Here is a 25396-nt window from a genome sequence, read left to right as displayed (position 1 = left end):
GGGTTGGACTCCGCCAAGGCTGTCCTTTGTCACCGATAAACGGAATACAATGATTTGCAAATCAATTTAAACCCATATTCAGTTGAATATGCTACAAAGACAACATATTTGATGTCAAAACTGATAAACTTTTTTTTTTTTTTGCAAATAATCATTAACTTTAGAATTTGATGCCAGCAACACGTGACAAAGAAGTTGGGTAAGGTTGCAATAAATACTGATAAAGTTTAGGAATGCTCATCAAACACTTATTTGGAACATCCCACAGGTGTGCAGGCTAGTTGGGAACAGGTGGGTGCCATGATTGGGTATGAAAGCAGCTTCCATGAAATACTAAGTATTTCACAAACAAGGATGGGGTAAGGGTCACCAATTTGTAAGCAAAATGTCAAACAGTTTTAGAACAACATTTCTCAACGAGCAATTGCAAGGAATTTAGGGATTTTACCATCTACGGTCCGTAAAATCATCAAAATGTTCAGAGAATCTGGAGAAATCACTGCATGTAAGCGATGATATTACGAACCTTTGATCCCTCAAGCGGTACTGTATCAAAAACCGACATTAGTGTATAAAGAATATCACCACATGGGCTCAGGAACACTTCATAAAACTACTGTCAGTAACCACAGTTGGTCGCTACATCTGTAAGTGCAAGTCAAAACTCTACTATGCAAAGCGAAAACCATTTATCAACAACACCCAGGAACGCCGCCGGCTTCGCTGGGCCCGAGCTCATCTAAGATGGACTGATGCAAAATGGAAAAGTGTTCTGTGGTCTGACAGATTTATATATATATGTATATATATATATGTATATATATATATATATATATATATATATATATATATATATATATATATATATATATATACATATATATATGTATATGTATATGTATATATATATATATATATTTTTTTTTTACTTATTTATTTTTTATTTTTTCCTTGTGCACTAATTGACTGAAAGAGCGCGCACTTGCCGCGCACTCACCCGACACTGCGGCGCAAGCGTGATATCACGTTAGCTAGTAGACCCTGAGAGTAACAAGCGGTAGAAAAAGATTTTGAAAAAATAATAATATTAAAAATAAAAATGTTTCTTTTGTTGTTTTGTTTTTAAACTTGAGACGTCCCGCAGGCCGGATTTTTGACACTGGCGGGACGTATCCGGCCCATGGGCCGTAGTTTGGGGACCCCTGGCCTAGACAGAGGTGTGAAACAAAGATCTGCACTGCATGAGTATTCCGATAAATTAAGTTGTAGTCTCACAATATATATTCTTGAAAACCAGCATCCTCTGCTGTGGACATTTTTGTTGGTCCATTTTCTTTTATCAATATATATTTGTGTTATGCAAAACACAAATGTCCACTGCAGGGGACAGTGACTGTAGTCACATGTGGATGGCTTTCTTCAAAAATCATACTAATCAAATTAATCTCACTGAGTTCTAAAACAGATATGTACATTCTCTTTAAAATACAGTTTTCTCATCTTCTCCTTGCAAGTTATATTAATATTGTTTTAAATATGTTATCAATTCTGCAACTGTGATTTTAGGTCCCAACCAAGAAACTGAAGAAGTTTGAGAAGGAATATCAGACGCTGAGAGAGAGTCAGCTCCAGCAAGAAGATCCCATTGACCGATACCAGGTACAAAATACATCTTTTCTAAGGTCCAGGGGCTTTGTACTGAAAATTGTGCGTGGAACTGGCCGTTAAAAATTTCGTAAACACAAACCTAAAAATGTACGTACAAACCTAAAAAAATCTGATTTATAAAAGCTTGCTGCGCATACTTCACATTGTAAATCCCAACTGCAGTGAAATGTGTGCAAAAGAGTTTGTCACACTACTTTTTTTCTGAAATCCTCACAAACTGTACTAACAACTTTGTGCCCTGTTTGCTACAGTTAACAGATTAACTACTCCTGCAGTATCACTTTCCTAAGAATTAATGTATACATTAAATTGCAAAGGGTTTGAAATGTTTCATGATGAAGTTCACGGCATTAAAAATTGCCACAGTACTGAACAACTATCGGCCTATATCACACCTGCCATTTTTAGGCAAAGTTCTAGAATACCACAGCACTGAAACAGCTCACCATCAAGGTGAGAAACAATATCCGCCTGAACACAGACGCAGGAGATGTCTCAGTCTTGGTTCTGCTGGACCTGAGTGCTGTCTTTGACATGGTTGACCATACTATCTTATTACAGAGGTTAGAAAACCAGATGGAAACATCTGGTTCTGCTTTTAACTAGTCCAAAGTATGCCCTAACTTGAACAGGACATCAGTGTTGAAATTAGTAACTGTGTCTCTGACCAAATGGCTACGACCTATGGGGTTCTTCACGGCTCAATTCTGGGACACATGTTGTTACTTGTACATGCTGCCACTAGACCAGCTAATAATCAACTTTAATGTGTTATACCACAAATATACTGATGACACTCAGATCTAAGTGTCACTGACGGCAGGTGAACGTTGGCCTGTTGATGCACTTTGTCGCTGCATCAAACAAATCAATGTGTGAATGCTGAACAATTTATTAATCCAAACTCAGACAAAACTGAAATCAGAATCTGTATTAAAGGCCTACTGAAACCCACTACTACCGACCACATAGTCTGATAGTTTATATATCAATGATGAAATATTAACATTGCAACACATGCCAATACGGCCGGGTTAGTTTACTAAATTGCAATTTAAAATTTCGCGCGAAGTATCCTGTTGAAAACGTCGCGGTATGATGACGCTTGCGCGTGATGTCACGGATTGTAGCGGACATTTTGATCCAGCACCGATCAAAGCTATTGGTCGTCTGCTTTAATCGCATAATTACACAGTATTCTGGACATCTGTGTTGCTGAGTCTTTTGCAATTTGTTCAATTAATAATGGAGACGTCAAAGAAGAAAGATGTATGTGAGAAGCAGTGTATTGCGGGCGCCTTTAGCAACACAAACACAGCCAGTGTTTCCTTGTTTACATTCCCGAAAGCTGATGGTGAAGCTTTACTATGGAACAGAGTGGTCAAGCGAACATGGTTCCTTACCACATGTCAAACGGCAGGTTTCAGTGAGAAAATGGTGGTATTAAGTCGGCTTTTACCGTGGTTATGATCGGAGAGCTTGCGTCATTCCTCATGCACCTGTCAAAGAGGCAGCTGCGGACTCTCCTGCCTCCTCCCACTGGCCGCCCCCAAACGTGGGATGCTTCCACCGGCGAGGAGGGGGAAAAAAAAATCTCAGCCCGGCCCCAACGGCTGCCTTCGCTTCGCCTCGTCGAGAAACGTAGCTTCCCTTAGAGACACTGGCAGTCACCACACCTGTATCCACACCCCTCCGACTTTAAGGTACGACCATATAATCTCACTAAAACACTAGTAACACAATAAGCAGATAAGGGATTTTCCAGAATTATCTTAGTAAATGTGTCTAATAACATCCCACTGACCTCGTCTTTTTTTTTCTAGTCTTTCACTCTCACTTTTCTCATCCAAGAATCTTTCATCTTCGCTCAAATTAATGGGGAAATTTTCACTTTCTCGGTCCAAATCGCTATCGCTGCTGGTGCCCATGATTGTAAACAATGTGAGGATGTGAGGAGCTCCACAACCTGTGACATCACGCGCACATCGTCTGCTACTTCCTGTACAGGCAAGGCTTTTTTATTAGCGACCAAAAGTTGCAAACTTTATCGTTGATGTTTTCTAATAAATCCTTTCAGCAAAAATATGGCAATATCGCGAAATGATCAAGTATGACACATAGAATAGACCTGCTATCCCAGTTTAAATAAGAAAATCTCATTTCAGTAGGCCTTTAATGGCCAGGCAAAGAAGAATTGGTGGAATTCACATTTGGTACAGCTTTGATAACTCACGTCTACTGTGGAGTTACAAACAAACATACAACACGCAACAACAAAAAGCATTCCATATGTTCAAAATTATTGTGATCAGACATAATTTTAAACATATTTATTTGGGAAAACAAGATGAACTCAATCAATTTACTAAAAGGCATTCGAGTTAGTATGCGGCGTTGTTATTCTGAGGTTCTATTGAGTGTCCTTATGGCAGAGGGGATGAAACTGTTAATCTTGTAGACTTGGCTGGCAGTGCTCTGTAGTGCCTCTCTGAGGGCATGAGAGTGAACAGCAAGTGTATTGGATGGGAAGGGTCAAAGGTGAGCTCATGGACTTTTTGAGTGATGCTGCGTCGGTGTAGTGTGTCTATGGAAGGGAGCAGTTGACCTGTAATACAGCTGAATTTATCAACGATGTGCGCTGATATGGGTTTTTTGCGTGAATGTGAGACCAAATTACCAAACCAAACCAAACCGTTATTGAGAAAGTGAGCATATGATCATTGTCTGTGGCCCACTAAAGGAAAAATAAACTACTATTAGTCACCTTGATACCCTCTCCCTGAAACCTAATAATGAAGTTAGAAATCGAGGAGTAATAATGGACTCAGACTTGAACTTTAACAGCCACAGTAAGTGAACAACATTAGCAGCTTTTTACCATCTAAAAACGTTGTCGCTTAAAAACGTTAATAATGTCTAAATCAGACTTAAAACGACTTATCCATGCCTTTGTCTCCAGCAGGCTAGGTTACTGTAATGGCCTTCTCACTGGGCTTTCTAAACTAGCTGTAAAGCAGGGGTCACCAACCTTTTTGAAACCAAGAGCTACTTCTTGAGTACTGATTAATACGAAGGGCTACCAGTTTCATACACACTTAAATAAATTGCCAGAAATAGCCAATTTGCTCAATTTACCTTTAATAAATAAATCTATATATATATAAAAAAAACGGGTATTTCTTTCTGTCATTCCGTCGTACATTTTTTTTCCTTTTGCAGAAAGTTTTTTGTAGGGAATAAATGATGAAAAAAACAGTTAATTGAACGGTTTAAAAGAGGAGAAAACAAGAAAAAAATGAAAATTTAATTTTGAAATATAGTTTATCTTCAACTTCGACTCTTTAAAATTCAAAATTCAACCGAAAAAAATGAAGAGATAAACTAGCTAATTCGAATGTTTTTGAAAAAATTTAAAAAAGAATTTATGGAATATCATTAGTAATTTTTCCTGATTAAGGTTAATTTAAAAATTTTGATGACATGTTTTAAATAGGTTAAAACCCAATCTGTACTTTGTTAGAATATATAACAAATTGGACCAAGCTATATGTCTAACAAAGACAAATCAATATTTCTTCCAGATTTTCCAGAAAGAAAATTTTAAAAGAAATTCAAAAGACTTTGAAATAAGATTTAAATTTGATTCTACAGATTTTGTAGATTTGCCAGAATATTCTTTTTTTATTTTAATCATAATAAGTTTGAAGAAATATTTTACAAATATTATTCGTCGAAAAAACAGAAGCTTATAAAAAGAATTCAATTAAAATGTATTTATTATTCTTTAAAATAAAAAAACATTTTTACTTGAACACTGATTTAAATTGTCAGGAAAAAAGAGGAAGGAATTTAAAAGGTAAAAAGGTATGTGTTTAAAAATCCTAAAATAATTTTTAAGATTGTATTTTTTATCTGAAATTGTCTTTCTGAAAGTTATAAGAAGCAAAGTAAAAAAATAAATTAATTTATTCAAAAAAGTGAAGACCAAGTCTTTAAGATTTTCTATTTGAGTTTTGTCTCTCTTCGAATTAAAAATGTCGAGCAAAGCGAGACCAGCTTGCTAGTAAATAAATACAATTTTAAAAATAGAGGCAGCTCACTGGTAAGTGCTGCTATTTGAACTGTTTTTAGAACAGGCCAGCGGGCGACTCATCTGGTCCTTACGGGCTAACTGGTGCCCGCGGGCACCACGTTGGTGATCCCTGCTGTAAAGCAACTGCAGTACATCCAGAATGCTGCTGCTCGAGTCCTGACTAGAACCAGGAAATGCAACTAAATTAGCTAGCTTGCTGTTGCTCAGTGAATAGACTTTCAACAAAGCTCTGCTTGTGTCCAAGTCTTGTCATGGTCTTGTTCCAAAGTACATCTCTGACATGTTAGTACCACATGAACCATCCCGGCCTCTGAGAACCTCAGGGAGTGTTCTGATGCTGGTGCCCAAAGTCCAGACAAATCATGATGAGGTTGCGTTTCAGTTTCATCCTCCTAAAATCTTGAATAGTCTTCCAGAAGATGTGAGACATGCCTCAACATTGGCAATGTTCAAATCTCGGCTGAAAACACTTTAATTGTGCATATGACAACTTAAAGTATTTACCTACACTCTTTGATTTATTTTGTATTGGGCCTGTTTCATGAAGATAATATTTTATGATTTCAATTTCAATTATGATTATATTTTGTGGTTATTTTATTTTTATTTTAGCCTTCTTGTAAAGCACTTTCATCTCTGCCCTATAAATAAACTTGCCTTGCCTTACTCTACCCACAATCACCCATAAATGGCCATACTAATTAGTTCATGATTATGGTGATAAGTTTATGAATTGTTGTTGGACTGTCAATGAGGAAGACAGAGGTGGCAACATTTTTATATTTGTGCTTATTACGTCGAGAACTGTCAAGATATTATTTTTGGAAGGCTAAGTAAAGTCATATAATACTTTGAATTTGAATGTCAATATTTGATCAGTCATATTGTCAGCTCCACTGTTGAGATGAAGAAAAACATGTTCACATTTTAGCCTTCTTGAGTTTGCCAAGTGTTTCTCCAATTAATCATTGTATCTATCATTCGCATGTTTTTATTTTGTCAAGTAATGCAAAGCAGACATTTTAAATAATAAAACAAATAGTCATTATGTGCAATATTAAAAGCTCTTTTAGGCTATTGGCATACATTCAACATATTATTGGCACAATTAAGATGTTTTTTCTACAGTTGTTTATCTTATAAGAAATATTTGATATTGATAATGATGTATTAGTATTTTTGATATATGCTGCGCGATGTCCAAACTTCGGCCCTCAGACGGTGTTTTAAACTCCCAAAGTCTAAATGTATTAAAAAAAAGTTTAATGTAATGATTTCCTAAATTCCGAAAATGACATAAAATATCATGCTGCAATCCATATTACCGTATTTCCTTGAATTGCTGCCGGGGCGCTAATTAATTTAAAACCTCTTTTCACTCCGGCACTTACCAAAGGCATGCAGTAAAAATTTGAGTGTGATGTAAGCTTGGACGTTAAATCCTACAGAATAGCTCTTAATCTCCTTCCCTTTATGCGATTTCAAATTACCGGTATTGAAATCAGCCTCTTCCATTTTGAAAATGATGACAGGGGAAGTGTCACTCGTGACGTCACCAGTTTGACCAGGCCGCAATACTAAGCATGCGCTAATTATTTTGCGAAGTGAGTTCAACCCGGCAGTAATTCAAGGCAGGCGCATACTATATGCCCTGCGGCAATTCAAGGAAATAGGGTATTTGTTTTTTATTATGAAAAAAAAAACATTTTACAACATAGTCACGCGCCAAGTATAGATGCACCTCCTGACATAAATATGAAGTATATTATTAGTATTCACATTAAAATGATCAAAATAAACAATACTTCAATGACCCAACACATCATAACTGCAATTATATTATAGTACATAAAATATACAGTAACTGCAATAATAAAGCGCTATATTTTGATATTTAGGCTCTAATAAATAAGTATACAATGCATCCAAAATTAGAGGAATATATATCGTAAAATATGTTTTGTATTTTTTAGTGCACATATGTTTTTTTTAATTTGAAAATGAGCTTTATTTGGTGGTGACACCATCAGCGTCGCTGCTTTTCGTGTCTCAGACACTTTGCATGAGCTCTTCAGATGGTCAAAAGGTTGCGTAGAAATAGGCAACTTTTTCGCATTTCATTTTTCAATTAACACCAACGTTTGAAATGACAGTTACTTATGTACATTTCACCCCCTTTGAAGCAACTTTTTTGTGCACAGCAACCTTTTTAAATGAGGCCCCTGGTATCTTGAATGTGTTATATTGTAGTCATCTTTACCTGGTGGTTCAATTAAAATAAGTACTTTTCTGCTGTACTGAAATATACGACTGCTGTCCCAAAATTCACTATAGCAGCACTTTTCAAAGGCAATTGCCAAAGTTATTAGCCATTTATTATTCTGGCCTCAAATTCCACACCTGCTTTTTTCACGGTTAACCATCATTTCTATTCTTGGTACTCTGCAGGAGTTATTTACAGAATGAGACATTCACATTTTCTAATAACTCTGCAACTTGTTCTCATTTGTTCTGTTTTACTCAATGTTTGTGACCTTATTTTTTCCCAAAAAATGTTAATTGCCTGTAAGTTTAAGTCAAACATTAAATAATCTAAATAATAGTAAAGAAAGTACCGCATTTTTCGGAGTATAAGTCGCTCCAGAGCATAAGTCGCACCTGCCGAAAAAGCATAATAAAGAAGGGAAAAAACCTATATAAGTCGCACTGGAGTATAAGTCGCATTTTGGGGGGAAATTTATTTGATAAAATCCAACACCAAGAATAGACATTTGAAAGGCAATTTAAAATAAATAAAGAATAGTGAAAAACAGGCTGAATAAGTGTACCGTATTTTTCGGACTATAAGTCGCAATCTTCTCCACAGTCTCACCCCCGGCCAAACTACAAAAAAAACCGCGACTTATAGTCCGAAAAAGACGGTATGTTATATGACGCATAAATAACCAACTGAGAAGGTGCCGGGTATGTTAACGTTACATATTATGGTGAAATAACTATAACATATAGAACATGCTATACGTTTACCAAACAATCTGTCACTCCTAATCGATAAATCCCATGAAATCTTATACGTCTAGTCTCTTACGTGAATGAGCTAAATAATATTTGATATTTTACGGGAATGTGTTAATAATTTCACACATAAGTCACTCCTGAGTATAAGTCGCGCCCCTGGCCAAACTATGAAAAAAACTGCGACTTATATTCCGAAAAATGCGGTAGTTAATGTGGACCCTGAGCATATGTAGCGATAATCTTTGGATATCATATATGTATTGCATTGACATATTCAGTGCAACAAGAAAGTATTCCCAGCGCTTCACTTTTACCACATTTGGTTATGTTACAGCTTTTTTCCGAAGTTGAATTTTGTCCTCACAATTCTACAGACATTACCCCATAAAGAGAAAGTGATATGTTTTGTTTTTATCTAAAAGTATCCATAGCCTTTGCTCAAAACTTTGTTGGTGCACCTTTGGCAGAAATTACAGCCTCTTTTTTCAATACAATGCCACAAGCTTGACACACCTATCTTTGGACAGTTTTGGCCATTCCTCTTTGCATCACCTCTCAAGCTCCATCGGGTTGAAAGGGAAGCATTGGTTTTCATCCAGGATGTCTCTGTACATTGCTGCATTCATCTTTCCCTCCATCCTGACTAGTCTCCAAGTTGCTGACGCTGAAAAACATCCCCACAGCATGATGCTGCCACCACCATGCTTCACTGTAGGGATGCTATTGGCCTGGTGATGGGCGGTACCTGGTTTCCTCCAAACATAATGCCTGGCATTTATACCAAAAAGTTCAAACTTTGTCTCATCAGACAAAATAATTGTATTTCTCATGATCTGAGAGTTTTGCAGGTGCATGTTGGCAAACGATTTATTAAGAAACAGCTTCCGTCTGGCCACTCTACCATACGGGCCTGATTAGTGGATTGCTGCAGAGATGGTTGTTCTTCTGGAAAGTTCTCCTGCCTCCACGGAGGAATGGTGTAACTCTGACAGAGTCAAACCTAACTGACCAAGAACCAGAGACAATCTGAATGAAAACCAACGCTTCCCTTCCAACTTGATAGAGCTTGAGAGGTGCTGCAAAGAGGAATGGGCAAAACTGCCCAAAGATTGGAGTGCCAATCTTGTGGAATAATATTCAAACAGACTTTAGGCTGTAATTTTCTGCCAAATCAGCAAAGTGTTTAACAAAAGCTGTGAATGTGTATGTACATTTTTAAAACGTTTCTTTATTTTGTAATTAATTTGCTACTTAAAAAAAAATGTACATTGTCATTACAAGGCACTGTCTTTAGAATTTTTTAAATGAATGCAATTCTATTTTGGAATAAGGCTGTAGCATAACAACATGTAAAAAAAAAAGAAACGTGAAGCACTGTGAATACTGCCTGGATGCACTGTATATAAATAAAAATAATTGCATTTATGAGCAAAGCACACAACATAACTACAGTAAAAACTATATCTTTCTGGTTCTGTAATGAAGGCAGGAAACGTTTACTGCTGATAAGATGTTGGACTAGAGTCATTTCCTCTTCCGCCAATAGAAAGGCTTTTTAAAATCAAGAAGAAAGAACGCGTTCCTATTGTAGGCACATAAGTACAGTGTTTGTTGGGGACTTGCATTACTTATGTCCGTCTTCTCTCTTCTCTACCTTGCATCTTTTCTGTTGTTTGCTTCATGCAACTTTACTTATTATTCACTTTCATATTTCAGTTCATAAGAACGACTAGAACCTAGCAGAGTGAGAAAGAGAGAGAGGGAAGCTGAAAAGTGTTCAAGTGAGAGGGGAAACTACTGTCAGGATCATGTGTTAAACTTTAGTTTGTGCTGCAGCAGGCTTGATAGCAAGACATTGTGACTCTGGATTGCAGATTGTGGTAAGCTGCTTCTGCTCCCTCTCAAATTATTATAAGAAAATTAGCAAGTCAATTATTGCAAATTTTTGTGAGCATATTTCCCTGTGATATGGCTATTGTGCAATTTAGCAGTGCAATATACCGTCTTGCTCTCTTTGTAATTGCCTGAAATAGACTTATGTTGACAGGAAGTGACAAATGGTCTCACAACAGTGACATTTAAACTATATTTGCGAGTTTACCTTAGATGAACATGTCCAAGCAATGCAATGTTATTTAAGCAGCCCAATAATACTTATGTTGGCATGTGTGAGTATGTTACGGGGTAAATTGTAAATTTGAAGCAGAAGACGTTGTGTAAAAGCTGTCTGTGTCGGGTGACTTTGCTTAGCCATGACAACAGTCTCATTAGAGCAGCGTCGTCATGTGAGACATGGCAGTCATGAGACTCCAATGATCTCCAATGAATCTGCTGTTAAAAAGCTAAGTTCCAATTGAAATAAATGACAGAACAAAGTAATTTTGGACTATAATACACACCCATATGTATATATCACACATACGTGTTTTATTAACCAGCATTAGATTCCTTATTTCCCTGAATTTCATTGACTCTGTAGCATGTTAACATTTATAGTTCACAAAAGTTGTCTGTACACTTCCCACAATGGAGCAATTATCTAACTAAATACTTAAATACAGTTTAATAGGTGCATGTTATTTTACCTTATTTATTAGGGGTGTCAAAATTAACCCAATACCCCAGAATAATCAATCATATCTGCTGAGCAGTCTAGGGATATGTATCAAATTTGGTACTTTTATACGCACCAAACGACTTCACCAGATATAGATTCACATAAAATCAATTTCATGCCACCAAAGCAAGTATGCCTGATAGAAAACACTCATACGTAGAGTCAGGATCCACTTTTTAAAATGCGCTAGCTCAATGCTATTTTACATTGGATTTCCCCTTAGACATGCCACTGATTACCATTAGCCATTTTACATGGCGATTTTACCACTTCAAAATTAGGTAATGAAAACTAAAAATAAGATGCAGGTTACAGTCAAACAGCAAGTGTGTAGTAAATACATTACTTACAGTATAAACACTTTTTAGGACGCAACAAAAGACTTGATTCAGCTCGTGGCGAAGACTACTCTGACTCAGCAACACACCGTAGTCTTTGTACTACTGCGGTCTAATGTTTTGGAATTGCAGATGAGACTAAGACTTGTAAGAAATGAAGATATAACAGCTGGACAGCAAAGTTCTCATTATCTGCTCAATGTTAAATGAAATAAAAAAATATTAAACATATTAATATTTATTAACACATGGACAAAAACGGAAGTACCAAAAATGAGTACTGTTTACTATTAAATTCCCAGGTACCTGAAATTGGTAACGTATCGATTCAAATGTGAAATGTACTTGTCCCTAGCGCAGAATGACTTAAAATCCCTGGCTTATTTTTGTCAACACATTTTGGGTTGTTTGTCCTCGTAGCATTATTGTAATGCTTGCACAAATGGGATGTTGATCCAGTCGCGACACGCTAAATGACCCAACAACAAATGTGGAAAACGCTAAACAGCACGTTGGCCCTCCTAATGGGAAATATTGGTACAAAAAACAATGACAAAAGAGTCGATCAATATAAATGAAGGAGGGTTTTTTTTTTCTTCACCAAAACACTTCAATCTTAAAGGCCTACTGAAATGAGATTTTCTTATTTAAACGGGGATAGCAGGTCCATTCTATGTGTCATACTTGATCATTTCGAGATATTGCCATATTTTTGCTGAAAGGATTTAGTAGAGAACATTGACGATAAAGTTCACAACTTTTGGTCGCTAAAAAAAAGCCTTGCCTTTACCGGAAGTAGCAGACGATGTGCGTGTGACGTCACGGGTTGTAGAGCTCCTCACGTCCTCACATTGTTTACAATCATAGCCACCAGCAGCTAGAGCGATTCGGACCGAGAAAGCGACAATTTCCCCATTAATTTGAGCGAGGATGAAAGATTCGTGGATGAGGATATTGATAGTGAAGGACTAGAAGAAAAAAAAAAGGCGACTGCAGTGCGAGCGATTCAGATGTTATTAGACACATTTACTAGGATAATTCTGGAAAATCCGTTATCCGCCTATTGTGTTGCTAGTGTTTTAGTGAGATTATATAGTACCTGAAAGTCAGAGGGGTGTGGCCACGGGTGTAGTGACCGCCAGTGTCTCCGTGGGAGGAGGTAATAGTCGCCGCAGCAGCTGCAGGAGGACGCTGGTTCCGCTCATAACTACGGTAAGAGACAACTTATTACCACAATTTTCTCACCGAAACCTGCCGGTTGACATGTGGTCGGGATCCATGTTCGCTTGACCGCTCTGATCCATAGTAAAGCTTCATCTTCGGGAATTTTAAACAAGGAAACACTGGCTGTGTTTGTGTGGCAAATGGCTAAAAGCTTCCCACCTCCATCTTTCTACTTTGACTTCTCCATTATTAATTGAACAAATTGCAAAAGATTCAGCAACACAGATGTCCAGAATACTGTGTAATTATGCGATTAAAGCAGACTACTTATAGCTTGGATCGGGCTGGAAAATAATGTCCGCGACAACCCGAGACGTCAAACGCACGCGTCATCATACCGCAACGTTTTCAACACGACACTTTGTCGGAAATTTTAAATTGCAATTTAGTAAACTAAAAAGGCCGTATTGGCATGTGTTGCAATGTTAATATTTCATTATTGATATATAAATTATCAGACTGCGTGGTCGCTAGTAGTGGGTTTCAGTAGGCCTTTAAAGTTGCAGATTACATGTACCACATTAACGGTCAATAAATGTTTGTTTAGATAAACCGTGTTTTTTGTCACCATCATGTTAAAGGTGTTTAATGAACATGTTAAATGCATATAATATATTCCATTGTGGGCAGCACGGTGGAAGAGGGGTTAGGGCATCTGCCTCACAATACGAAGGTCCTGGTCAATAAATGTTTGTTTAGATAAACAGTGTTTTTTGTTACCATCATGTTAAAGGTGTTTAATGAACATGTTAAATGCATATAGTATATTCCATTGTGGGCAGCACGGTGGCAGAGGGGTTAGTGCATCTGCCTCACAATACGAAGGTCCTGAGTAGTCCTGGGTTCAATTCCGGGCTCGGGATCTTTCTGTGTGGAGTTTGCATATTCTCCCCTTGACTGCGTGGGTTCCCTCCGGGTACTCCGGCTTCCTCCCACTTCAATAAAATACTTTCTTTTCTGTTCTATTCTATTCTATTCTATTCAAAGACATGCACCTGGGGATAGGTTGATTGGCAACAGTAAATTGGCCCTAGTGTGTGAATGTGAGTGTGAATGTTGTCTGTCTATCTGTGTTGGCCCTGCGATGAGGTGTCGACTTGTCCAGGGTGTGCACCGCCTTCCGCCCGATTGTAGCTGAGATAGGCACCAGCGCCCCCCCGCGACTCCAAAGGGAATAAGCGGTAGAAAGTGGATGGATGGATATTCCTTTGTTTCTTGTATCTCTTCCCTCATGCAAAATAAAACGATTAATCCATCCATCCATTGTCTACCGCTTATTCCCTTTTGGGGTGGCGGGGGGCGCTGGCGCCTATCTCAGCTACAATCGGGCGGAAGGCGGGGTACACCCTGGAGAAGTCGCCACCTCATCGCAGGGCCAACACAGATAGACAGACAACATTCACACACACATTCACACACTAGGGCCAAATTAGTGTTGCCAATCAACCTATCCCCAGGTGCATGTCTTTGGAAGTGGGAGGAAGCCGGAGTACCTGGAGGGAACCCACGCATTCACGGGGAGAACATGCAAACTCCACACAGAAAGATCCCGAGCCTGGATTTGAACCCAGGACTGCAGGACCTTTGTATTGTGAGGCAGACACACTAACCCCTCTGCCACCGTGAAGCTGATTAATATAATTTAGATTAAAATGATAAAAAATGGTAAATGGGTTTTCTACCTTTTTAAGGAACTCAAAGCGCTTTACACTATTTCCACATTCACCCATTCACACACACGTTCACACACTGATGGCGGGAGCTGCAATGCAAGGCGCTAACCAGGACCCATCAGGAACAAGAGTGAAATGTCTTGCTCAAGGACACAACAGACGTGACTAGGATAGTAGAATTGGGGATTGAACCAGGAACCCTCAGGTTGCTGGCACAGTCACTCTCCCAACTGCGCCACACTGTCCCCAAATTATATCTACCAGTAATTGTGATTAAATCCAAATAAATCCACAGCAAACCTGTGATTAATAGTAGATAAAGCCAGTATTTATCCATAGAGACATTTATCATTTTAGCATTCAGCACCATTACCAGTAGAATGTTTTGAGGAGGCATGTATTCATAAGAACATCTGAAACGTAGCTGATGATGCATGTACAGTATGTGGTTTGACGTAGACAGCAGCCTCCTATCCAATACCTTACATCATTATGTATTTATTTGTGTTTCTAGAGGGAGAACCGCCGTCTTCAAGAGGCCAGTATGAGACTAGAGCAAGAGAATGACGACTTGGCCCATGAGTTGGTTACCAGTAAGATTGCTCTTCGGAAAGATCTTGACCAGGTAATAGTAACCACAAAAAAAATGTTCACCTTCCACAAGCTACATTGTACGGATCTATAATGCTGGTACCGGGTGTCGTTGGTGAGATTGAACGTGTGGACTTCATATTTAGTGGCTGCTGGTTTACAAGCTCTGCTGTGTTGTAAGCCTTATGTGTAAATGACTGTTTTACATGCATTCAGGCCGAAGACAAGTCTGACGTGCTGAACAAAGAGCTGCTCAGCACCAAGCAACGTCTGGTGGAGACGGAAGAGGAGAAAAGACGGCAGGAGGAGGAGACCGCTCAGGTAACATCTGGCCTCCCTTTACCATCTGCCTAAAAAGCATTAGAGTGCATTTGAATCATCATCTTTCATTATATGAATGTACCAGGAAATGAAATCTAAATGCACCATTTGAGACTGGTTTGTTTATACTTTATATAATAATAGTCTACAATAGTCACTAGTATCAATCGATAAACGATAAAGATGCAGCATCAATACAGTGGGGCAAGAAAGTATTTAGTCAGCCACCGATTGTGCAAGTTCTCCCACTTAAAATGATGACAGAGGTCTGTAATTTTCATCATAGGTACACTTCAACTGTGAGAGACAGAATGTGAAAAAAAAAATCCAGGAATTCACATTGTCGGAATTTTAAAGAATGTATTTGTAAATTATGGTTGAAAATAAGTATTTGGTCAACCATTCAAAGCTCTCACTGATGGAAGGAGGTTTTGGCTCAAAATCTCACGATACATGGCCCCATTCATTCTTTCCTTAACACGGATCAATCGTCCTGTCCCCTTAGCAGAAAAAGAGCCCCAAGCATGATGTTTCCACCCCCATGCTTCACAGTAGGTATGGTGGTCTTGGGATGCAACTCAGTATTCTTCTTCCTCCAAACACAACAAGTTGAGTTTATACCAAAAAGTTCTATTTTGGTTTCATCTGACCACATGACATTCTCCCAATCCTCTGCTGTATCATTCATGTATCCATTTTGGTATAAACTCAACTCGTCGTGTTTGGAGGAAGAAGAATACTGAGTTGCATCCCAAGAACACCATAACTACTGTGAAGCTTGGGGATGGAAACATCATGCTTTGGGGCTGTTTTTCTGCTAAGGGGACAGGACGACTGATCCGTGTTAAGGAAAGAATGAATGGGGCCATGTATCGTGAGATTTTGAGCCAAAACCTCCTTCCATCAGTGAGAACTTTGAATGGTTAAACCAAATACTTATTTTCCACCATAATTTACAAATAAATTCTTTAAAATTCCTACAATGTGAATTCCTGGATTTTTTTCCCACATTCTGTCTCTCACAGTTGAAGTGTACCTATGATGAAAATTACAGACCTCTGTCATCATTTTAAGTGGGAGAACTTGCACAATCGGTGGCTGACTAAACACTTTTTTGCCCCACTGTATATAATAATAGTCTACAATAGTCACTAGTATCAATCAATAAACGATATAGATGGAGCATTAATAGATCATAGGAGGATTGTTGACACTGACATAAAGGTAATTAACTTTATAGGTATAGCTTGTATCTTTCAGAGCGACTGGTAATATTGATGTTTCCGATTACCAATGAATACAGTAGTATCTCAACTTACAAGCTTAATTGGTTCTCTGACAGAGCTCTTAACTCAAAACAGTCGCATCTCAAATCAACGTCTCCTATTTGAATCAATTTAAATCAGCCTTGTGCTTGTTATCCCAAAACAATTTTAACATCTGACATGGATTTTAAAAAGAAAAACTAACTTTTAGATGAGAAATATTACAAAAACCGTACAATAGAATGTACTTCTAACAACTACAGTACATTTATGAAGTAAGGTAATAATAATGTGCAGTCTTAACTTTGGAGAGTGGACTTCTACGGTATAGCCTTCCAGCTGTTTCTCCGTCAAACACAACATCCGCAGCGCTTCCTTATTTTCATGGTTAAATCACTGGTGTTAATGCATTATTTTTAACATTTTTAGTTGGCATTAGACTCATTCTGATTCAGTATGGTGCAGACTGGCAGTGATATGTTCGAATTGGTTTGCCAAGTTGGCAACTCGCTCTGTCATATTTTGATTATTTCTTTCATTTAATGAATATCTTCCACTTCTTCTCAGCACTGTCCTCCACACTCACCTTCTTGTTTACTATGGCTAGAAAACCAAGTTATGTCAATCTCTAGTTACAAGCTAATGCAAGCCAGTAAGACCAGATGATTTGAGCGGATTTTACGGGGTTCACAGTGGCATTTTCGACGCCATTTAGTGGTCAGGATCCCTGTAACCCACATGTTTGCGCTTAAAACGTAAAGATTAGTCAAGAGACAGCTCTTATTTGAAAGGTTGGGGTACTCTTAAATTGAGGTACTACTGTATAAGTATTCCACCATAAAACATTGCAGGTGTTTTTGTGACCCCGGAGGCAATAGTTTAAATATATTGTCAGTCAGTCAGTGTTTGGCACAGTTATTAAATGCCAACATGAACCTTTAGTAAGAGATGGATTGTTCCTTTGTGTCCCATTACTCGTTTTCTGTCACTGAGGTTTTTTTTTTTATAAATCACTGTCTATTTTTGGCACTCCCAGCTGAAGGAAGTTTTCAGGAGGGAACTGGAAAAAGCCGAATTGGAGATCAAGAAAACCACAGCGATCATATCCGAGTACAAACAGGTCAGAATATTTCAGCTGAAAGCATGACATTTGACACATTTAAACCAGATATTACATAGTTTCTTTTCTTAGTCAAAACTAATTAAGTGAAGCCTTTAGTTCAAATGTAAACTAAGAAGACTGGCCTGGTGTTTCAGATCTGTTCTCAGCTCAGCACCAGGCTGGAAAAGCAGCAGGCGGCAACAAAGGAGGAGCTGGACATTGTCAAGGTGAGGTTCTGGTAATTAATTTCTGTTGATAAGGCAGCAGAGGCAAGTTAGCTTTTTAGAACCTGGTGTTATGATGCATCTTGTTCACTTCCGATACAATACTGATATTGGTGCCTTGATACAATATTAGCACAAATCGTACATACATTGTTGGGGGGAATGTTAAAAAAGGGTCAATCAATTGATATGACTCAAACAGGGAACAATGTTAGGTATGAAAAACACTACCCTATTCATTATTAATAGAGATGTCCAATAATTATTGCCGATATCGGATATTCCAATATTGTCCAACTCTTAATTACTGATACCGATATCAACCGATACTGATATATACAGTCGTGGAATTAACACATTATTATGCCTAATTTTGTTGTGATGCCCCGCTGGATGCATTAAACAATGTAACAACGTTTTCCAAAACATATCAACTCAAGTTATGGAAAAAAATGCCATAATGGCACTGCCATATTTATTATTGAAGTCACAAAATGCATTATTTTTTTATACATGCCTTTTTTTTAACATTTTAACAGCAGCTTGGAATTTGGGACATGCTCGCCCTGGGAGAGCATGAGGAGATTGAGGTGGGGGGGTGTAGGGTGTAGCAGGGGTATATATTGTAGCGTCCTGGAAGAGTTAGTGCTGCAAGGGGTTCTGGGTATTTGTTCTGTTGTGTTTATGTTGTGTTACGGTGCGGATGTTCTCCCGAAATGTGTTTGTCATTCTTGTTTGGTGTGCGTTCACAGTGTGGCGCATATTTGTAACAGTGTTAAAGTTGTTTATACTGCCACCCTCAGTGTGAACTGTATGGCTGTTGACCAATTATTGATTGCATTCATTTGTGTGTGTGAAAAGCTTGGATATTATGTGACTGGGCCGACATGCAAAGGCAGTGGCTCTAAGGTTTATTGGCGCTTTGTTCTTTTTCCTACGTCCGTGTACACAGCGGCATTTTAAAAAGTCATAAATTTGGCGTTTTTAAAACCGATACCGATAATTTCAGATATTACATTTTAAAGCATTTATTGCCCGATAATATCGGCAGGCAGAAAGTATCGGACATCTCTAATTATTAACCACCCGGAATGGACTTTGTTGTCTTTAATTAAGTTGAAATGGTGTGGGAATTGTTTTTTTCACCTAGGGGCCACAATAATTAATTAAGTAATCTTGTGACGCAACAAGTTGAATGATCCAGACACATTTGTTACTGGATATTTTTCTAATACGCTTCTGCCTTGGAAATTTTGTATCAGTAAGTAATATGCAACTATGATTATTTGATTCCTGTTAGTTAAAGTTAAAGTACCAATTATTGTCACACACACACTAGGTGTGGTGAAATTTGTCCTCTGCATTTGACCCATCTCCTTGATCATCCCCTGGGAAGTGAGGGGAGCAGTAAGAACAGCAGCGTTGCCACGCCCGGGAATCATTTTTGGTGATTTAACCCCCAATTCCAACCCTTGATTCTGAGTGCCAAGCAGGGAGGCAATGGGTCCCATCGTTGTATAGTCTTTGGTATGACTCGGCCGGGGTTTGAACTCCCAACCTACCGATCTCAGGGCGGACACTCTAACCACTAGGCCACTGAGTAGTATTGACAAATGGGGTGTCTTGTACTGCAATATTATTCAATTAAGGACACTTATTATGTATGTTGAGCTTGTGTGTTACTCTGTGCCTATAAGCACAAACAGCTATAGCTGTTGTATAGCCGCTAGCTCCTAGTAGCCTATAGCTTACCATGTTTACCTTTTGGAAATTACTTCACTGAAGTACAAGAAAAGGCCTACCTTGTGTGTTTATTGGAGGACGTTAAGATGCTAACTGGCTGTCCAGTTCTGCACAAGTAAACCGACATATTCCGATACTTGTTCTTTTTAGTCATATCGAACGGACAGTATTCGGACATACCCAGTGTCCATACACACAACACACAAAAACTCAAATCCAAGCATTATTAATGATCTGAAATCATACTAAAATGGTAAATGGGTTGTACTTACAGTGGGGCAAAAAAGTATTTAGTCAGCCACCGATTGTGCAAGTTCTCCCACTTAAAATGATGACAGAGGTCTGTAATTTTCATCATAGGTACACTTCAACTGTGAGAGACAGAATGGGGGAAAAAATCCAGGACTTCATATTGTAGGAATTTTAAAGAATTTATTTGTAAATTATGGTGGAAAATAAGTATTTGGTCAACCATTCAAAGCTCTCACTGATGGAAGGAGGTTTTGGCTCAAAATCTCACAATACATGGCCCCATTCATTCTTTCCTTAACACGGATCAATCATCCTGTCCCCTTAGCAGAAAAACAGCCCCAAAGCATGATGTTTCCACCCCCATGCTTCACAGTGGTGATCTTGGGATGCAACTCAGTATTCTTCTTCCTCCAAAATGGATACGTGGATGATACAGCAGAGGATTGGGAGAATGTCATGTGGTCAAATGAAACCAAAATAGAACTTTTTGGTATAAACTCAACTCGTCTTGTTTGGAGGAAGAAGAATACTAAGTTGCATCCCAAGAACACCACACCTACTGTAAAGCATGGGGGTGGAAACATCATGCTTCGGGGCCATGTATCGTGAGATTTTGAGCCAAAACCTCCTTCCATCAGTGAGAGCTTTGAATGGTTGACCAAATACTTATTTTCCACCATAATTTACAAATAAATTATTTAAAATTTCTACAATGTGAATTCCTGGATTTTATTTTCACATTCTGTCACAGTTGAAGTGTACCTATGATGAAAATTACAGACCTCTGTCATCATTTTAAGTGGTAGAACTTGCACAATAGGTTGCTGACTAAATACTTTTTTGCCCCACTGTATATAGTGCTTTTCTACCTTCAAGGTACTCAAAGCGCTTTGACACTATTTTCACAATCACCCATTCACACACACATTCACACATTGATGGCGGGAGCTGTATAATTTGCCAACAGACCACCATCTAACAGTGACATTGCAACAATAAAGTGGTACTTATAGGTACAAGTAATGTAATTGTCCAAGTAGCTAGATTGTAAAAATAGAAAAATGTGAATTAACGGTAGTGTCCACCTCCTTACTTAATTTATGTATTTGTGTGCAGAGTAAAGTAACAGGCTGCGAGCACTGCAGGGACCTGTTCAGCACAATGGGGTCCCTCCAGGTGTCGTCGCCAGGCCATGACAAAGCCTGCTCAGAGCCGCTGGACGAGGAGAAGGACGGACTGAAGGAGCAGCTCAGGCAGATGGAATTGGAGCTGGCACAGACCAAACTACAGCTGGTGGAGGCCAAGTGTCGCATCCAGGTGGGCAGCAGGAACTATTCTACTTGTATGACACGGTGTATCAACATTTAAAGGCCTACTGAAATGAGATCTTCTTATTTAAACGGGTATAGCAGGTCCATTCTATGTGTCATACTTGATCATTTCACGATATTGCCATATTTTTGCTGAAATGTTTTAGTAGAGAACATCGACGATAAAGTTTGCAACTTTTGGTGCTGATAAAAAAGCCTTGTCTTTACCGCAAATCGCAGACGATGACGTCACAAGGGTGAGGGCTCCTCACGTCCTCACATTGTTTTTAATGGGAGCCTCCAGCAGCAAGAGCTATTCGGACCGAGAAAATGACAATTTCCCCATTAATTTGAGCGAGGATGAAAGATTCGTGGATGATGATATTGATAGCGAAGGACTAAAAAAAATAAATAAAAAAAGTTTAAAAAAAAAAAGGCGATTGCATTGGGACGGATTCAGATGTTTTTAGACACAGTTACTAGGATAATTCTGGGGAATCCCTTATCTTTCTATTGTGTTGCTAGTGTTTTAGTGAGATTAAATAGTACCTGATAGTCGGAGGGGTGTGTCCACGGGTGTCTTGAGGCCAGTGTCTGAGGGAAGTCTACGGCAGATACAAGGACGGCGCAAACTCCACAGATCTCCTGTAAGAGTCGACTTGTTAACACAATTTTCTCACCGAAACCTGCCGGTTGACATGTAGTCGTGATCCATGTTCGCTTGACCGCTCTGATCCATATTAAAGCTTCACATCCGGAAATTTTAAACAAAGAATCACCACGTGTTTGTGTGGCTAAAGGCTAAAGCTTCCCAACTCCATCGTTCTACTTTGACTTCTCCATTATTAATTGAACAAATTGCAAAAGATTCAGCAACACAGATGTCTAGGATACTGTTTGATTGCACGATGAAAAGAGACGACTTTTAGCCGCGAATAGTGCTGCGCTAATATTTCCTGACAATCCGTGACGTCACGGGCACGCGTCATCATTCCGCAACGTTTTCAACAAGAAACGCCACGAGAAATTTAAAATTGCAATTTAGTAAATTAAACCGGCCATATTGGCATGTGTTGCAATGTTAATATTTCATCATTGATATATAAACTATCAGTCTGCGTGGTCGGTAGTAGTGGGTTTCAGTAGGCCTTTAACATATGTATAATCATATAATACAATAGGACGTGATCAAAATAGTTATTGTGTTTCATGGATAATACCAACGCACATGTTCCATCCATCCATCATCTTCCGCTTATCCGAGGTCGGATAAGCGGAAGATGATGGCACATGTTAATCAAGATAATAAAATCTGACCTACAGTACACTTCATTTGTACATAATTCATTTGTACAGTATAGTCAGGAAAAGAAGAGGCTGTAAAAGTAACACAAGTGTACAATAGTGAGTGAAATAAGTAGAATTAAAAATAGCAACAGTCACTAACTATGTTCTTTATTTCTTTTATTCGCTTTTTGCTTTAAAGCAGGGGTCTCAAACTCGTTCTTTTTGCGGGGACATTGCAATTATGGCTTGTTACTAAGGATTTTTATACAAGGGTGTTTTCTTGCGTGCAAAAAAGTGTTGATAATGTAAGTATTGTACTTAAACACCATGTGTTTTATTGTAACATGCATTTTAATTGTAGTTTTCTGTGTTGGGACGGCGTGGCGCAGTGGGAGAGTGGCCGTGCGTAACCCGAGGGTCCTTGGTTCAATCCCCACCTAGTACCAACCTCGTCACGTCTGTTGTGTCCTGAGCAAGACACTTCACCCTTGCTCCTGATGGGTGATGGTTAGCGCCTTGCATGGCAGCTCCCTCCATCAGTGTGTGAATGTGTGTGTGAATGGGTAAATGTGGAAGTATTGTCAAAGCGCTTTGAGTACCTTGAAGGTAGAAAAGCGCTATACAAGTACAACCCATTTATTATTTATTTATTTAACAACAAATTGGAGGTGTTAAAATCGCTAGGGATGTATTATCACGGTGTTAAGGCCACGTTGCGAAATTACTGCGGTATTTGTCCAAAAATAAATCTTGGTAAAAATGCCATAGTTTGTAAAATGAAGTGTCACAAACATAAGGTTAAATTGTTTTTATTTTTTTTAACCCTAACCCAATGTGCAGATAATTGTGTAGGAACATCTACTGTATTGTTTCAAGCAAGTTGATGTTTTTAAAATAACAATGTAAACATGCACCTGGGGATAGGTTGATTGGCAACACTAAATTGGCCCTAGTGTGTGAATGTGAGTGTGAATGTTGTCTGTCTATCTGTGTTGGCCCTGCGATGAGGTGGCGACTTGTCCAGGGTGTACGCCGCCTTCCGCCCGATTGTAGCTGAGATAGGCTCCGGCGCCCCCCGCAACCCGAAGGGAATAAGCGGTAGTGGATGGGTGGATGGACAAACAATAATATACAGTTTAGTGTCTTTTAACTTTTACATTATAAGAAGCATTGTCTTCTAAAGTGTTCATATTTATATCAGTCAGGAAAATGTTGTTTCTCATAAAAGTAAACTTACAATATAAGTTGTAATGATATAAATGCCTCACAAACGGATGTCTGAATTCGCTGGCTTCAAATGTCTTTTCTGTGTGAAGTAAAGTGAAGTGAATTATATTTATACAGCGCTTTTTCTCTAGTGACTCAAAGCGCTTTACATAGTGAAACCCAATATCACGTTTTTACATTTAAACCAGTGTGGGTGGCACTGGGAGCAGGTGGGTAAAGTGTCTTTCCCAAGGACACAACGGCAGTGACTAGGATGGCGGAAGCGGGGATCGAACCTGCAACCCTCAAGTTGCTGGCACGGCCACTCTGCCAACCGAGCTATACCGCCCCGTGGTTGGTAGTGACGGTTTATGTGGTGGCTACTTGTCCAGCCCTGCTTTCTGCAACTGGAATGTTGTCTTCAGGAGAAAATTCAGTCCATCAAAGTCAAACAAGCAAACACCTGCAGAGCACGACAACCACAGTGATGAGAAGCTACTGAAATGATCGGTTGCTATAATAATGTGGTCCCCACTAAGCAACCGCATAGCCTAGCCCTGTTTAGTGGTACATGTACTCCCATTATAATAAAGGCCTACTGAAATGAGATTTTCTTATTCAAACGGGGATAGCAGGTCCATTCTATGTGTCATACTTGATCATTTTGCGATATTGCCATATTTTTGCTGAAAGGATTTAGTAGAGAACATCCACGATAAAGTTCGCAACTTTCGGTGTTAAGAGAAAAGCCCTGCCTCTACCGGAAGTCGCAGACGATGACGTCACACGTGTGATGGCTCCTCACAAATTCACATTATTTTTAATGGGAGCCTCCAACAAAAAGTGCCATTCGGAACGAGAAAACGTCAATTTCCCCATTAATTTGAGCAAGGATGAAAGATTAGTGTTTGTGGATATTGATAGCGACGGACTAGAAAAAAAATAATAATAAAAAAAAAAAAGTAAAATAAACAATGTGATTGCATTGGGACGGATTCCGATGTTTTTAGAGACATTTACTAGGATAATTCTGGGAAATCCCTTTTCTTTCTATTGTGTTGCTAGTGTTTTAGTGAGTTAAATAGTACCTGACAGTCGGAAGGTTGTCTCCCCGGGTGTCTTGACGCGCAGTGTCTCAGGGAAGTCGACGGCAGCTATGGACGGCACAAGCTCAGCTGACTTTTTAACAACAATTGTCTCACCGAAACCTGCTGGTTGTCATTTGGTAGGGATCCATGTTGGGTTGACCGCTCTGTGATCCATAGGAAAGTTTCACCTCCAGGAATTTTAAACAAGGAATCACCGTGTGTTTGTGTGGCTAAAGGCTAAAAGCTTCCCAACTCCATCTTTCTACTGTGACTTCTCCAATATTAATTGAACAAATTGCAAAAGATTCAGCAACACAGATCTCCAAAATACTGTGTAATTATGCCGTTAAAGCAGACGACTTTTAGCTGTGTGTGT

At 38.8% G+C, this 25396-nt stretch overlaps 1 protein-coding gene across 1 annotated transcript in view; it reads left to right on the top strand.

Moving 5' to 3' along the window:
• LOC133540667 (rab GTPase-activating protein 1-like) overlaps positions 1-25396 on the top strand; it is a 35978-nt gene that overhangs the window by 8542 nt on the left and 2040 nt on the right. The window contains exons 2-7 of the mRNA XM_061883475.1: positions 1567-1659; positions 15146-15256; positions 15439-15543; positions 17845-17928; positions 18066-18137; positions 21246-21446. Of these exons, the coding sequence (XP_061739459.1) occupies positions 1567-1659; positions 15146-15256; positions 15439-15543; positions 17845-17928; positions 18066-18137; positions 21246-21446 (666 nt within the window). The remainder of the gene's footprint in view (positions 1-1566; positions 1660-15145; positions 15257-15438; positions 15544-17844; positions 17929-18065; positions 18138-21245; positions 21447-25396) is intronic.

This window comes from Nerophis ophidion, linkage group LG22 (genome assembly GCF_033978795.1).
Source record: "Nerophis ophidion isolate RoL-2023_Sa linkage group LG22, RoL_Noph_v1.0, whole genome shotgun sequence".
NCBI lineage: Eukaryota > Metazoa > Chordata > Actinopteri > Syngnathiformes > Syngnathidae > Nerophis > Nerophis ophidion.
Note: the sequence above shows the minus strand (reverse complement) of the source record. Positions and strands in the feature narration are given on the sequence as shown.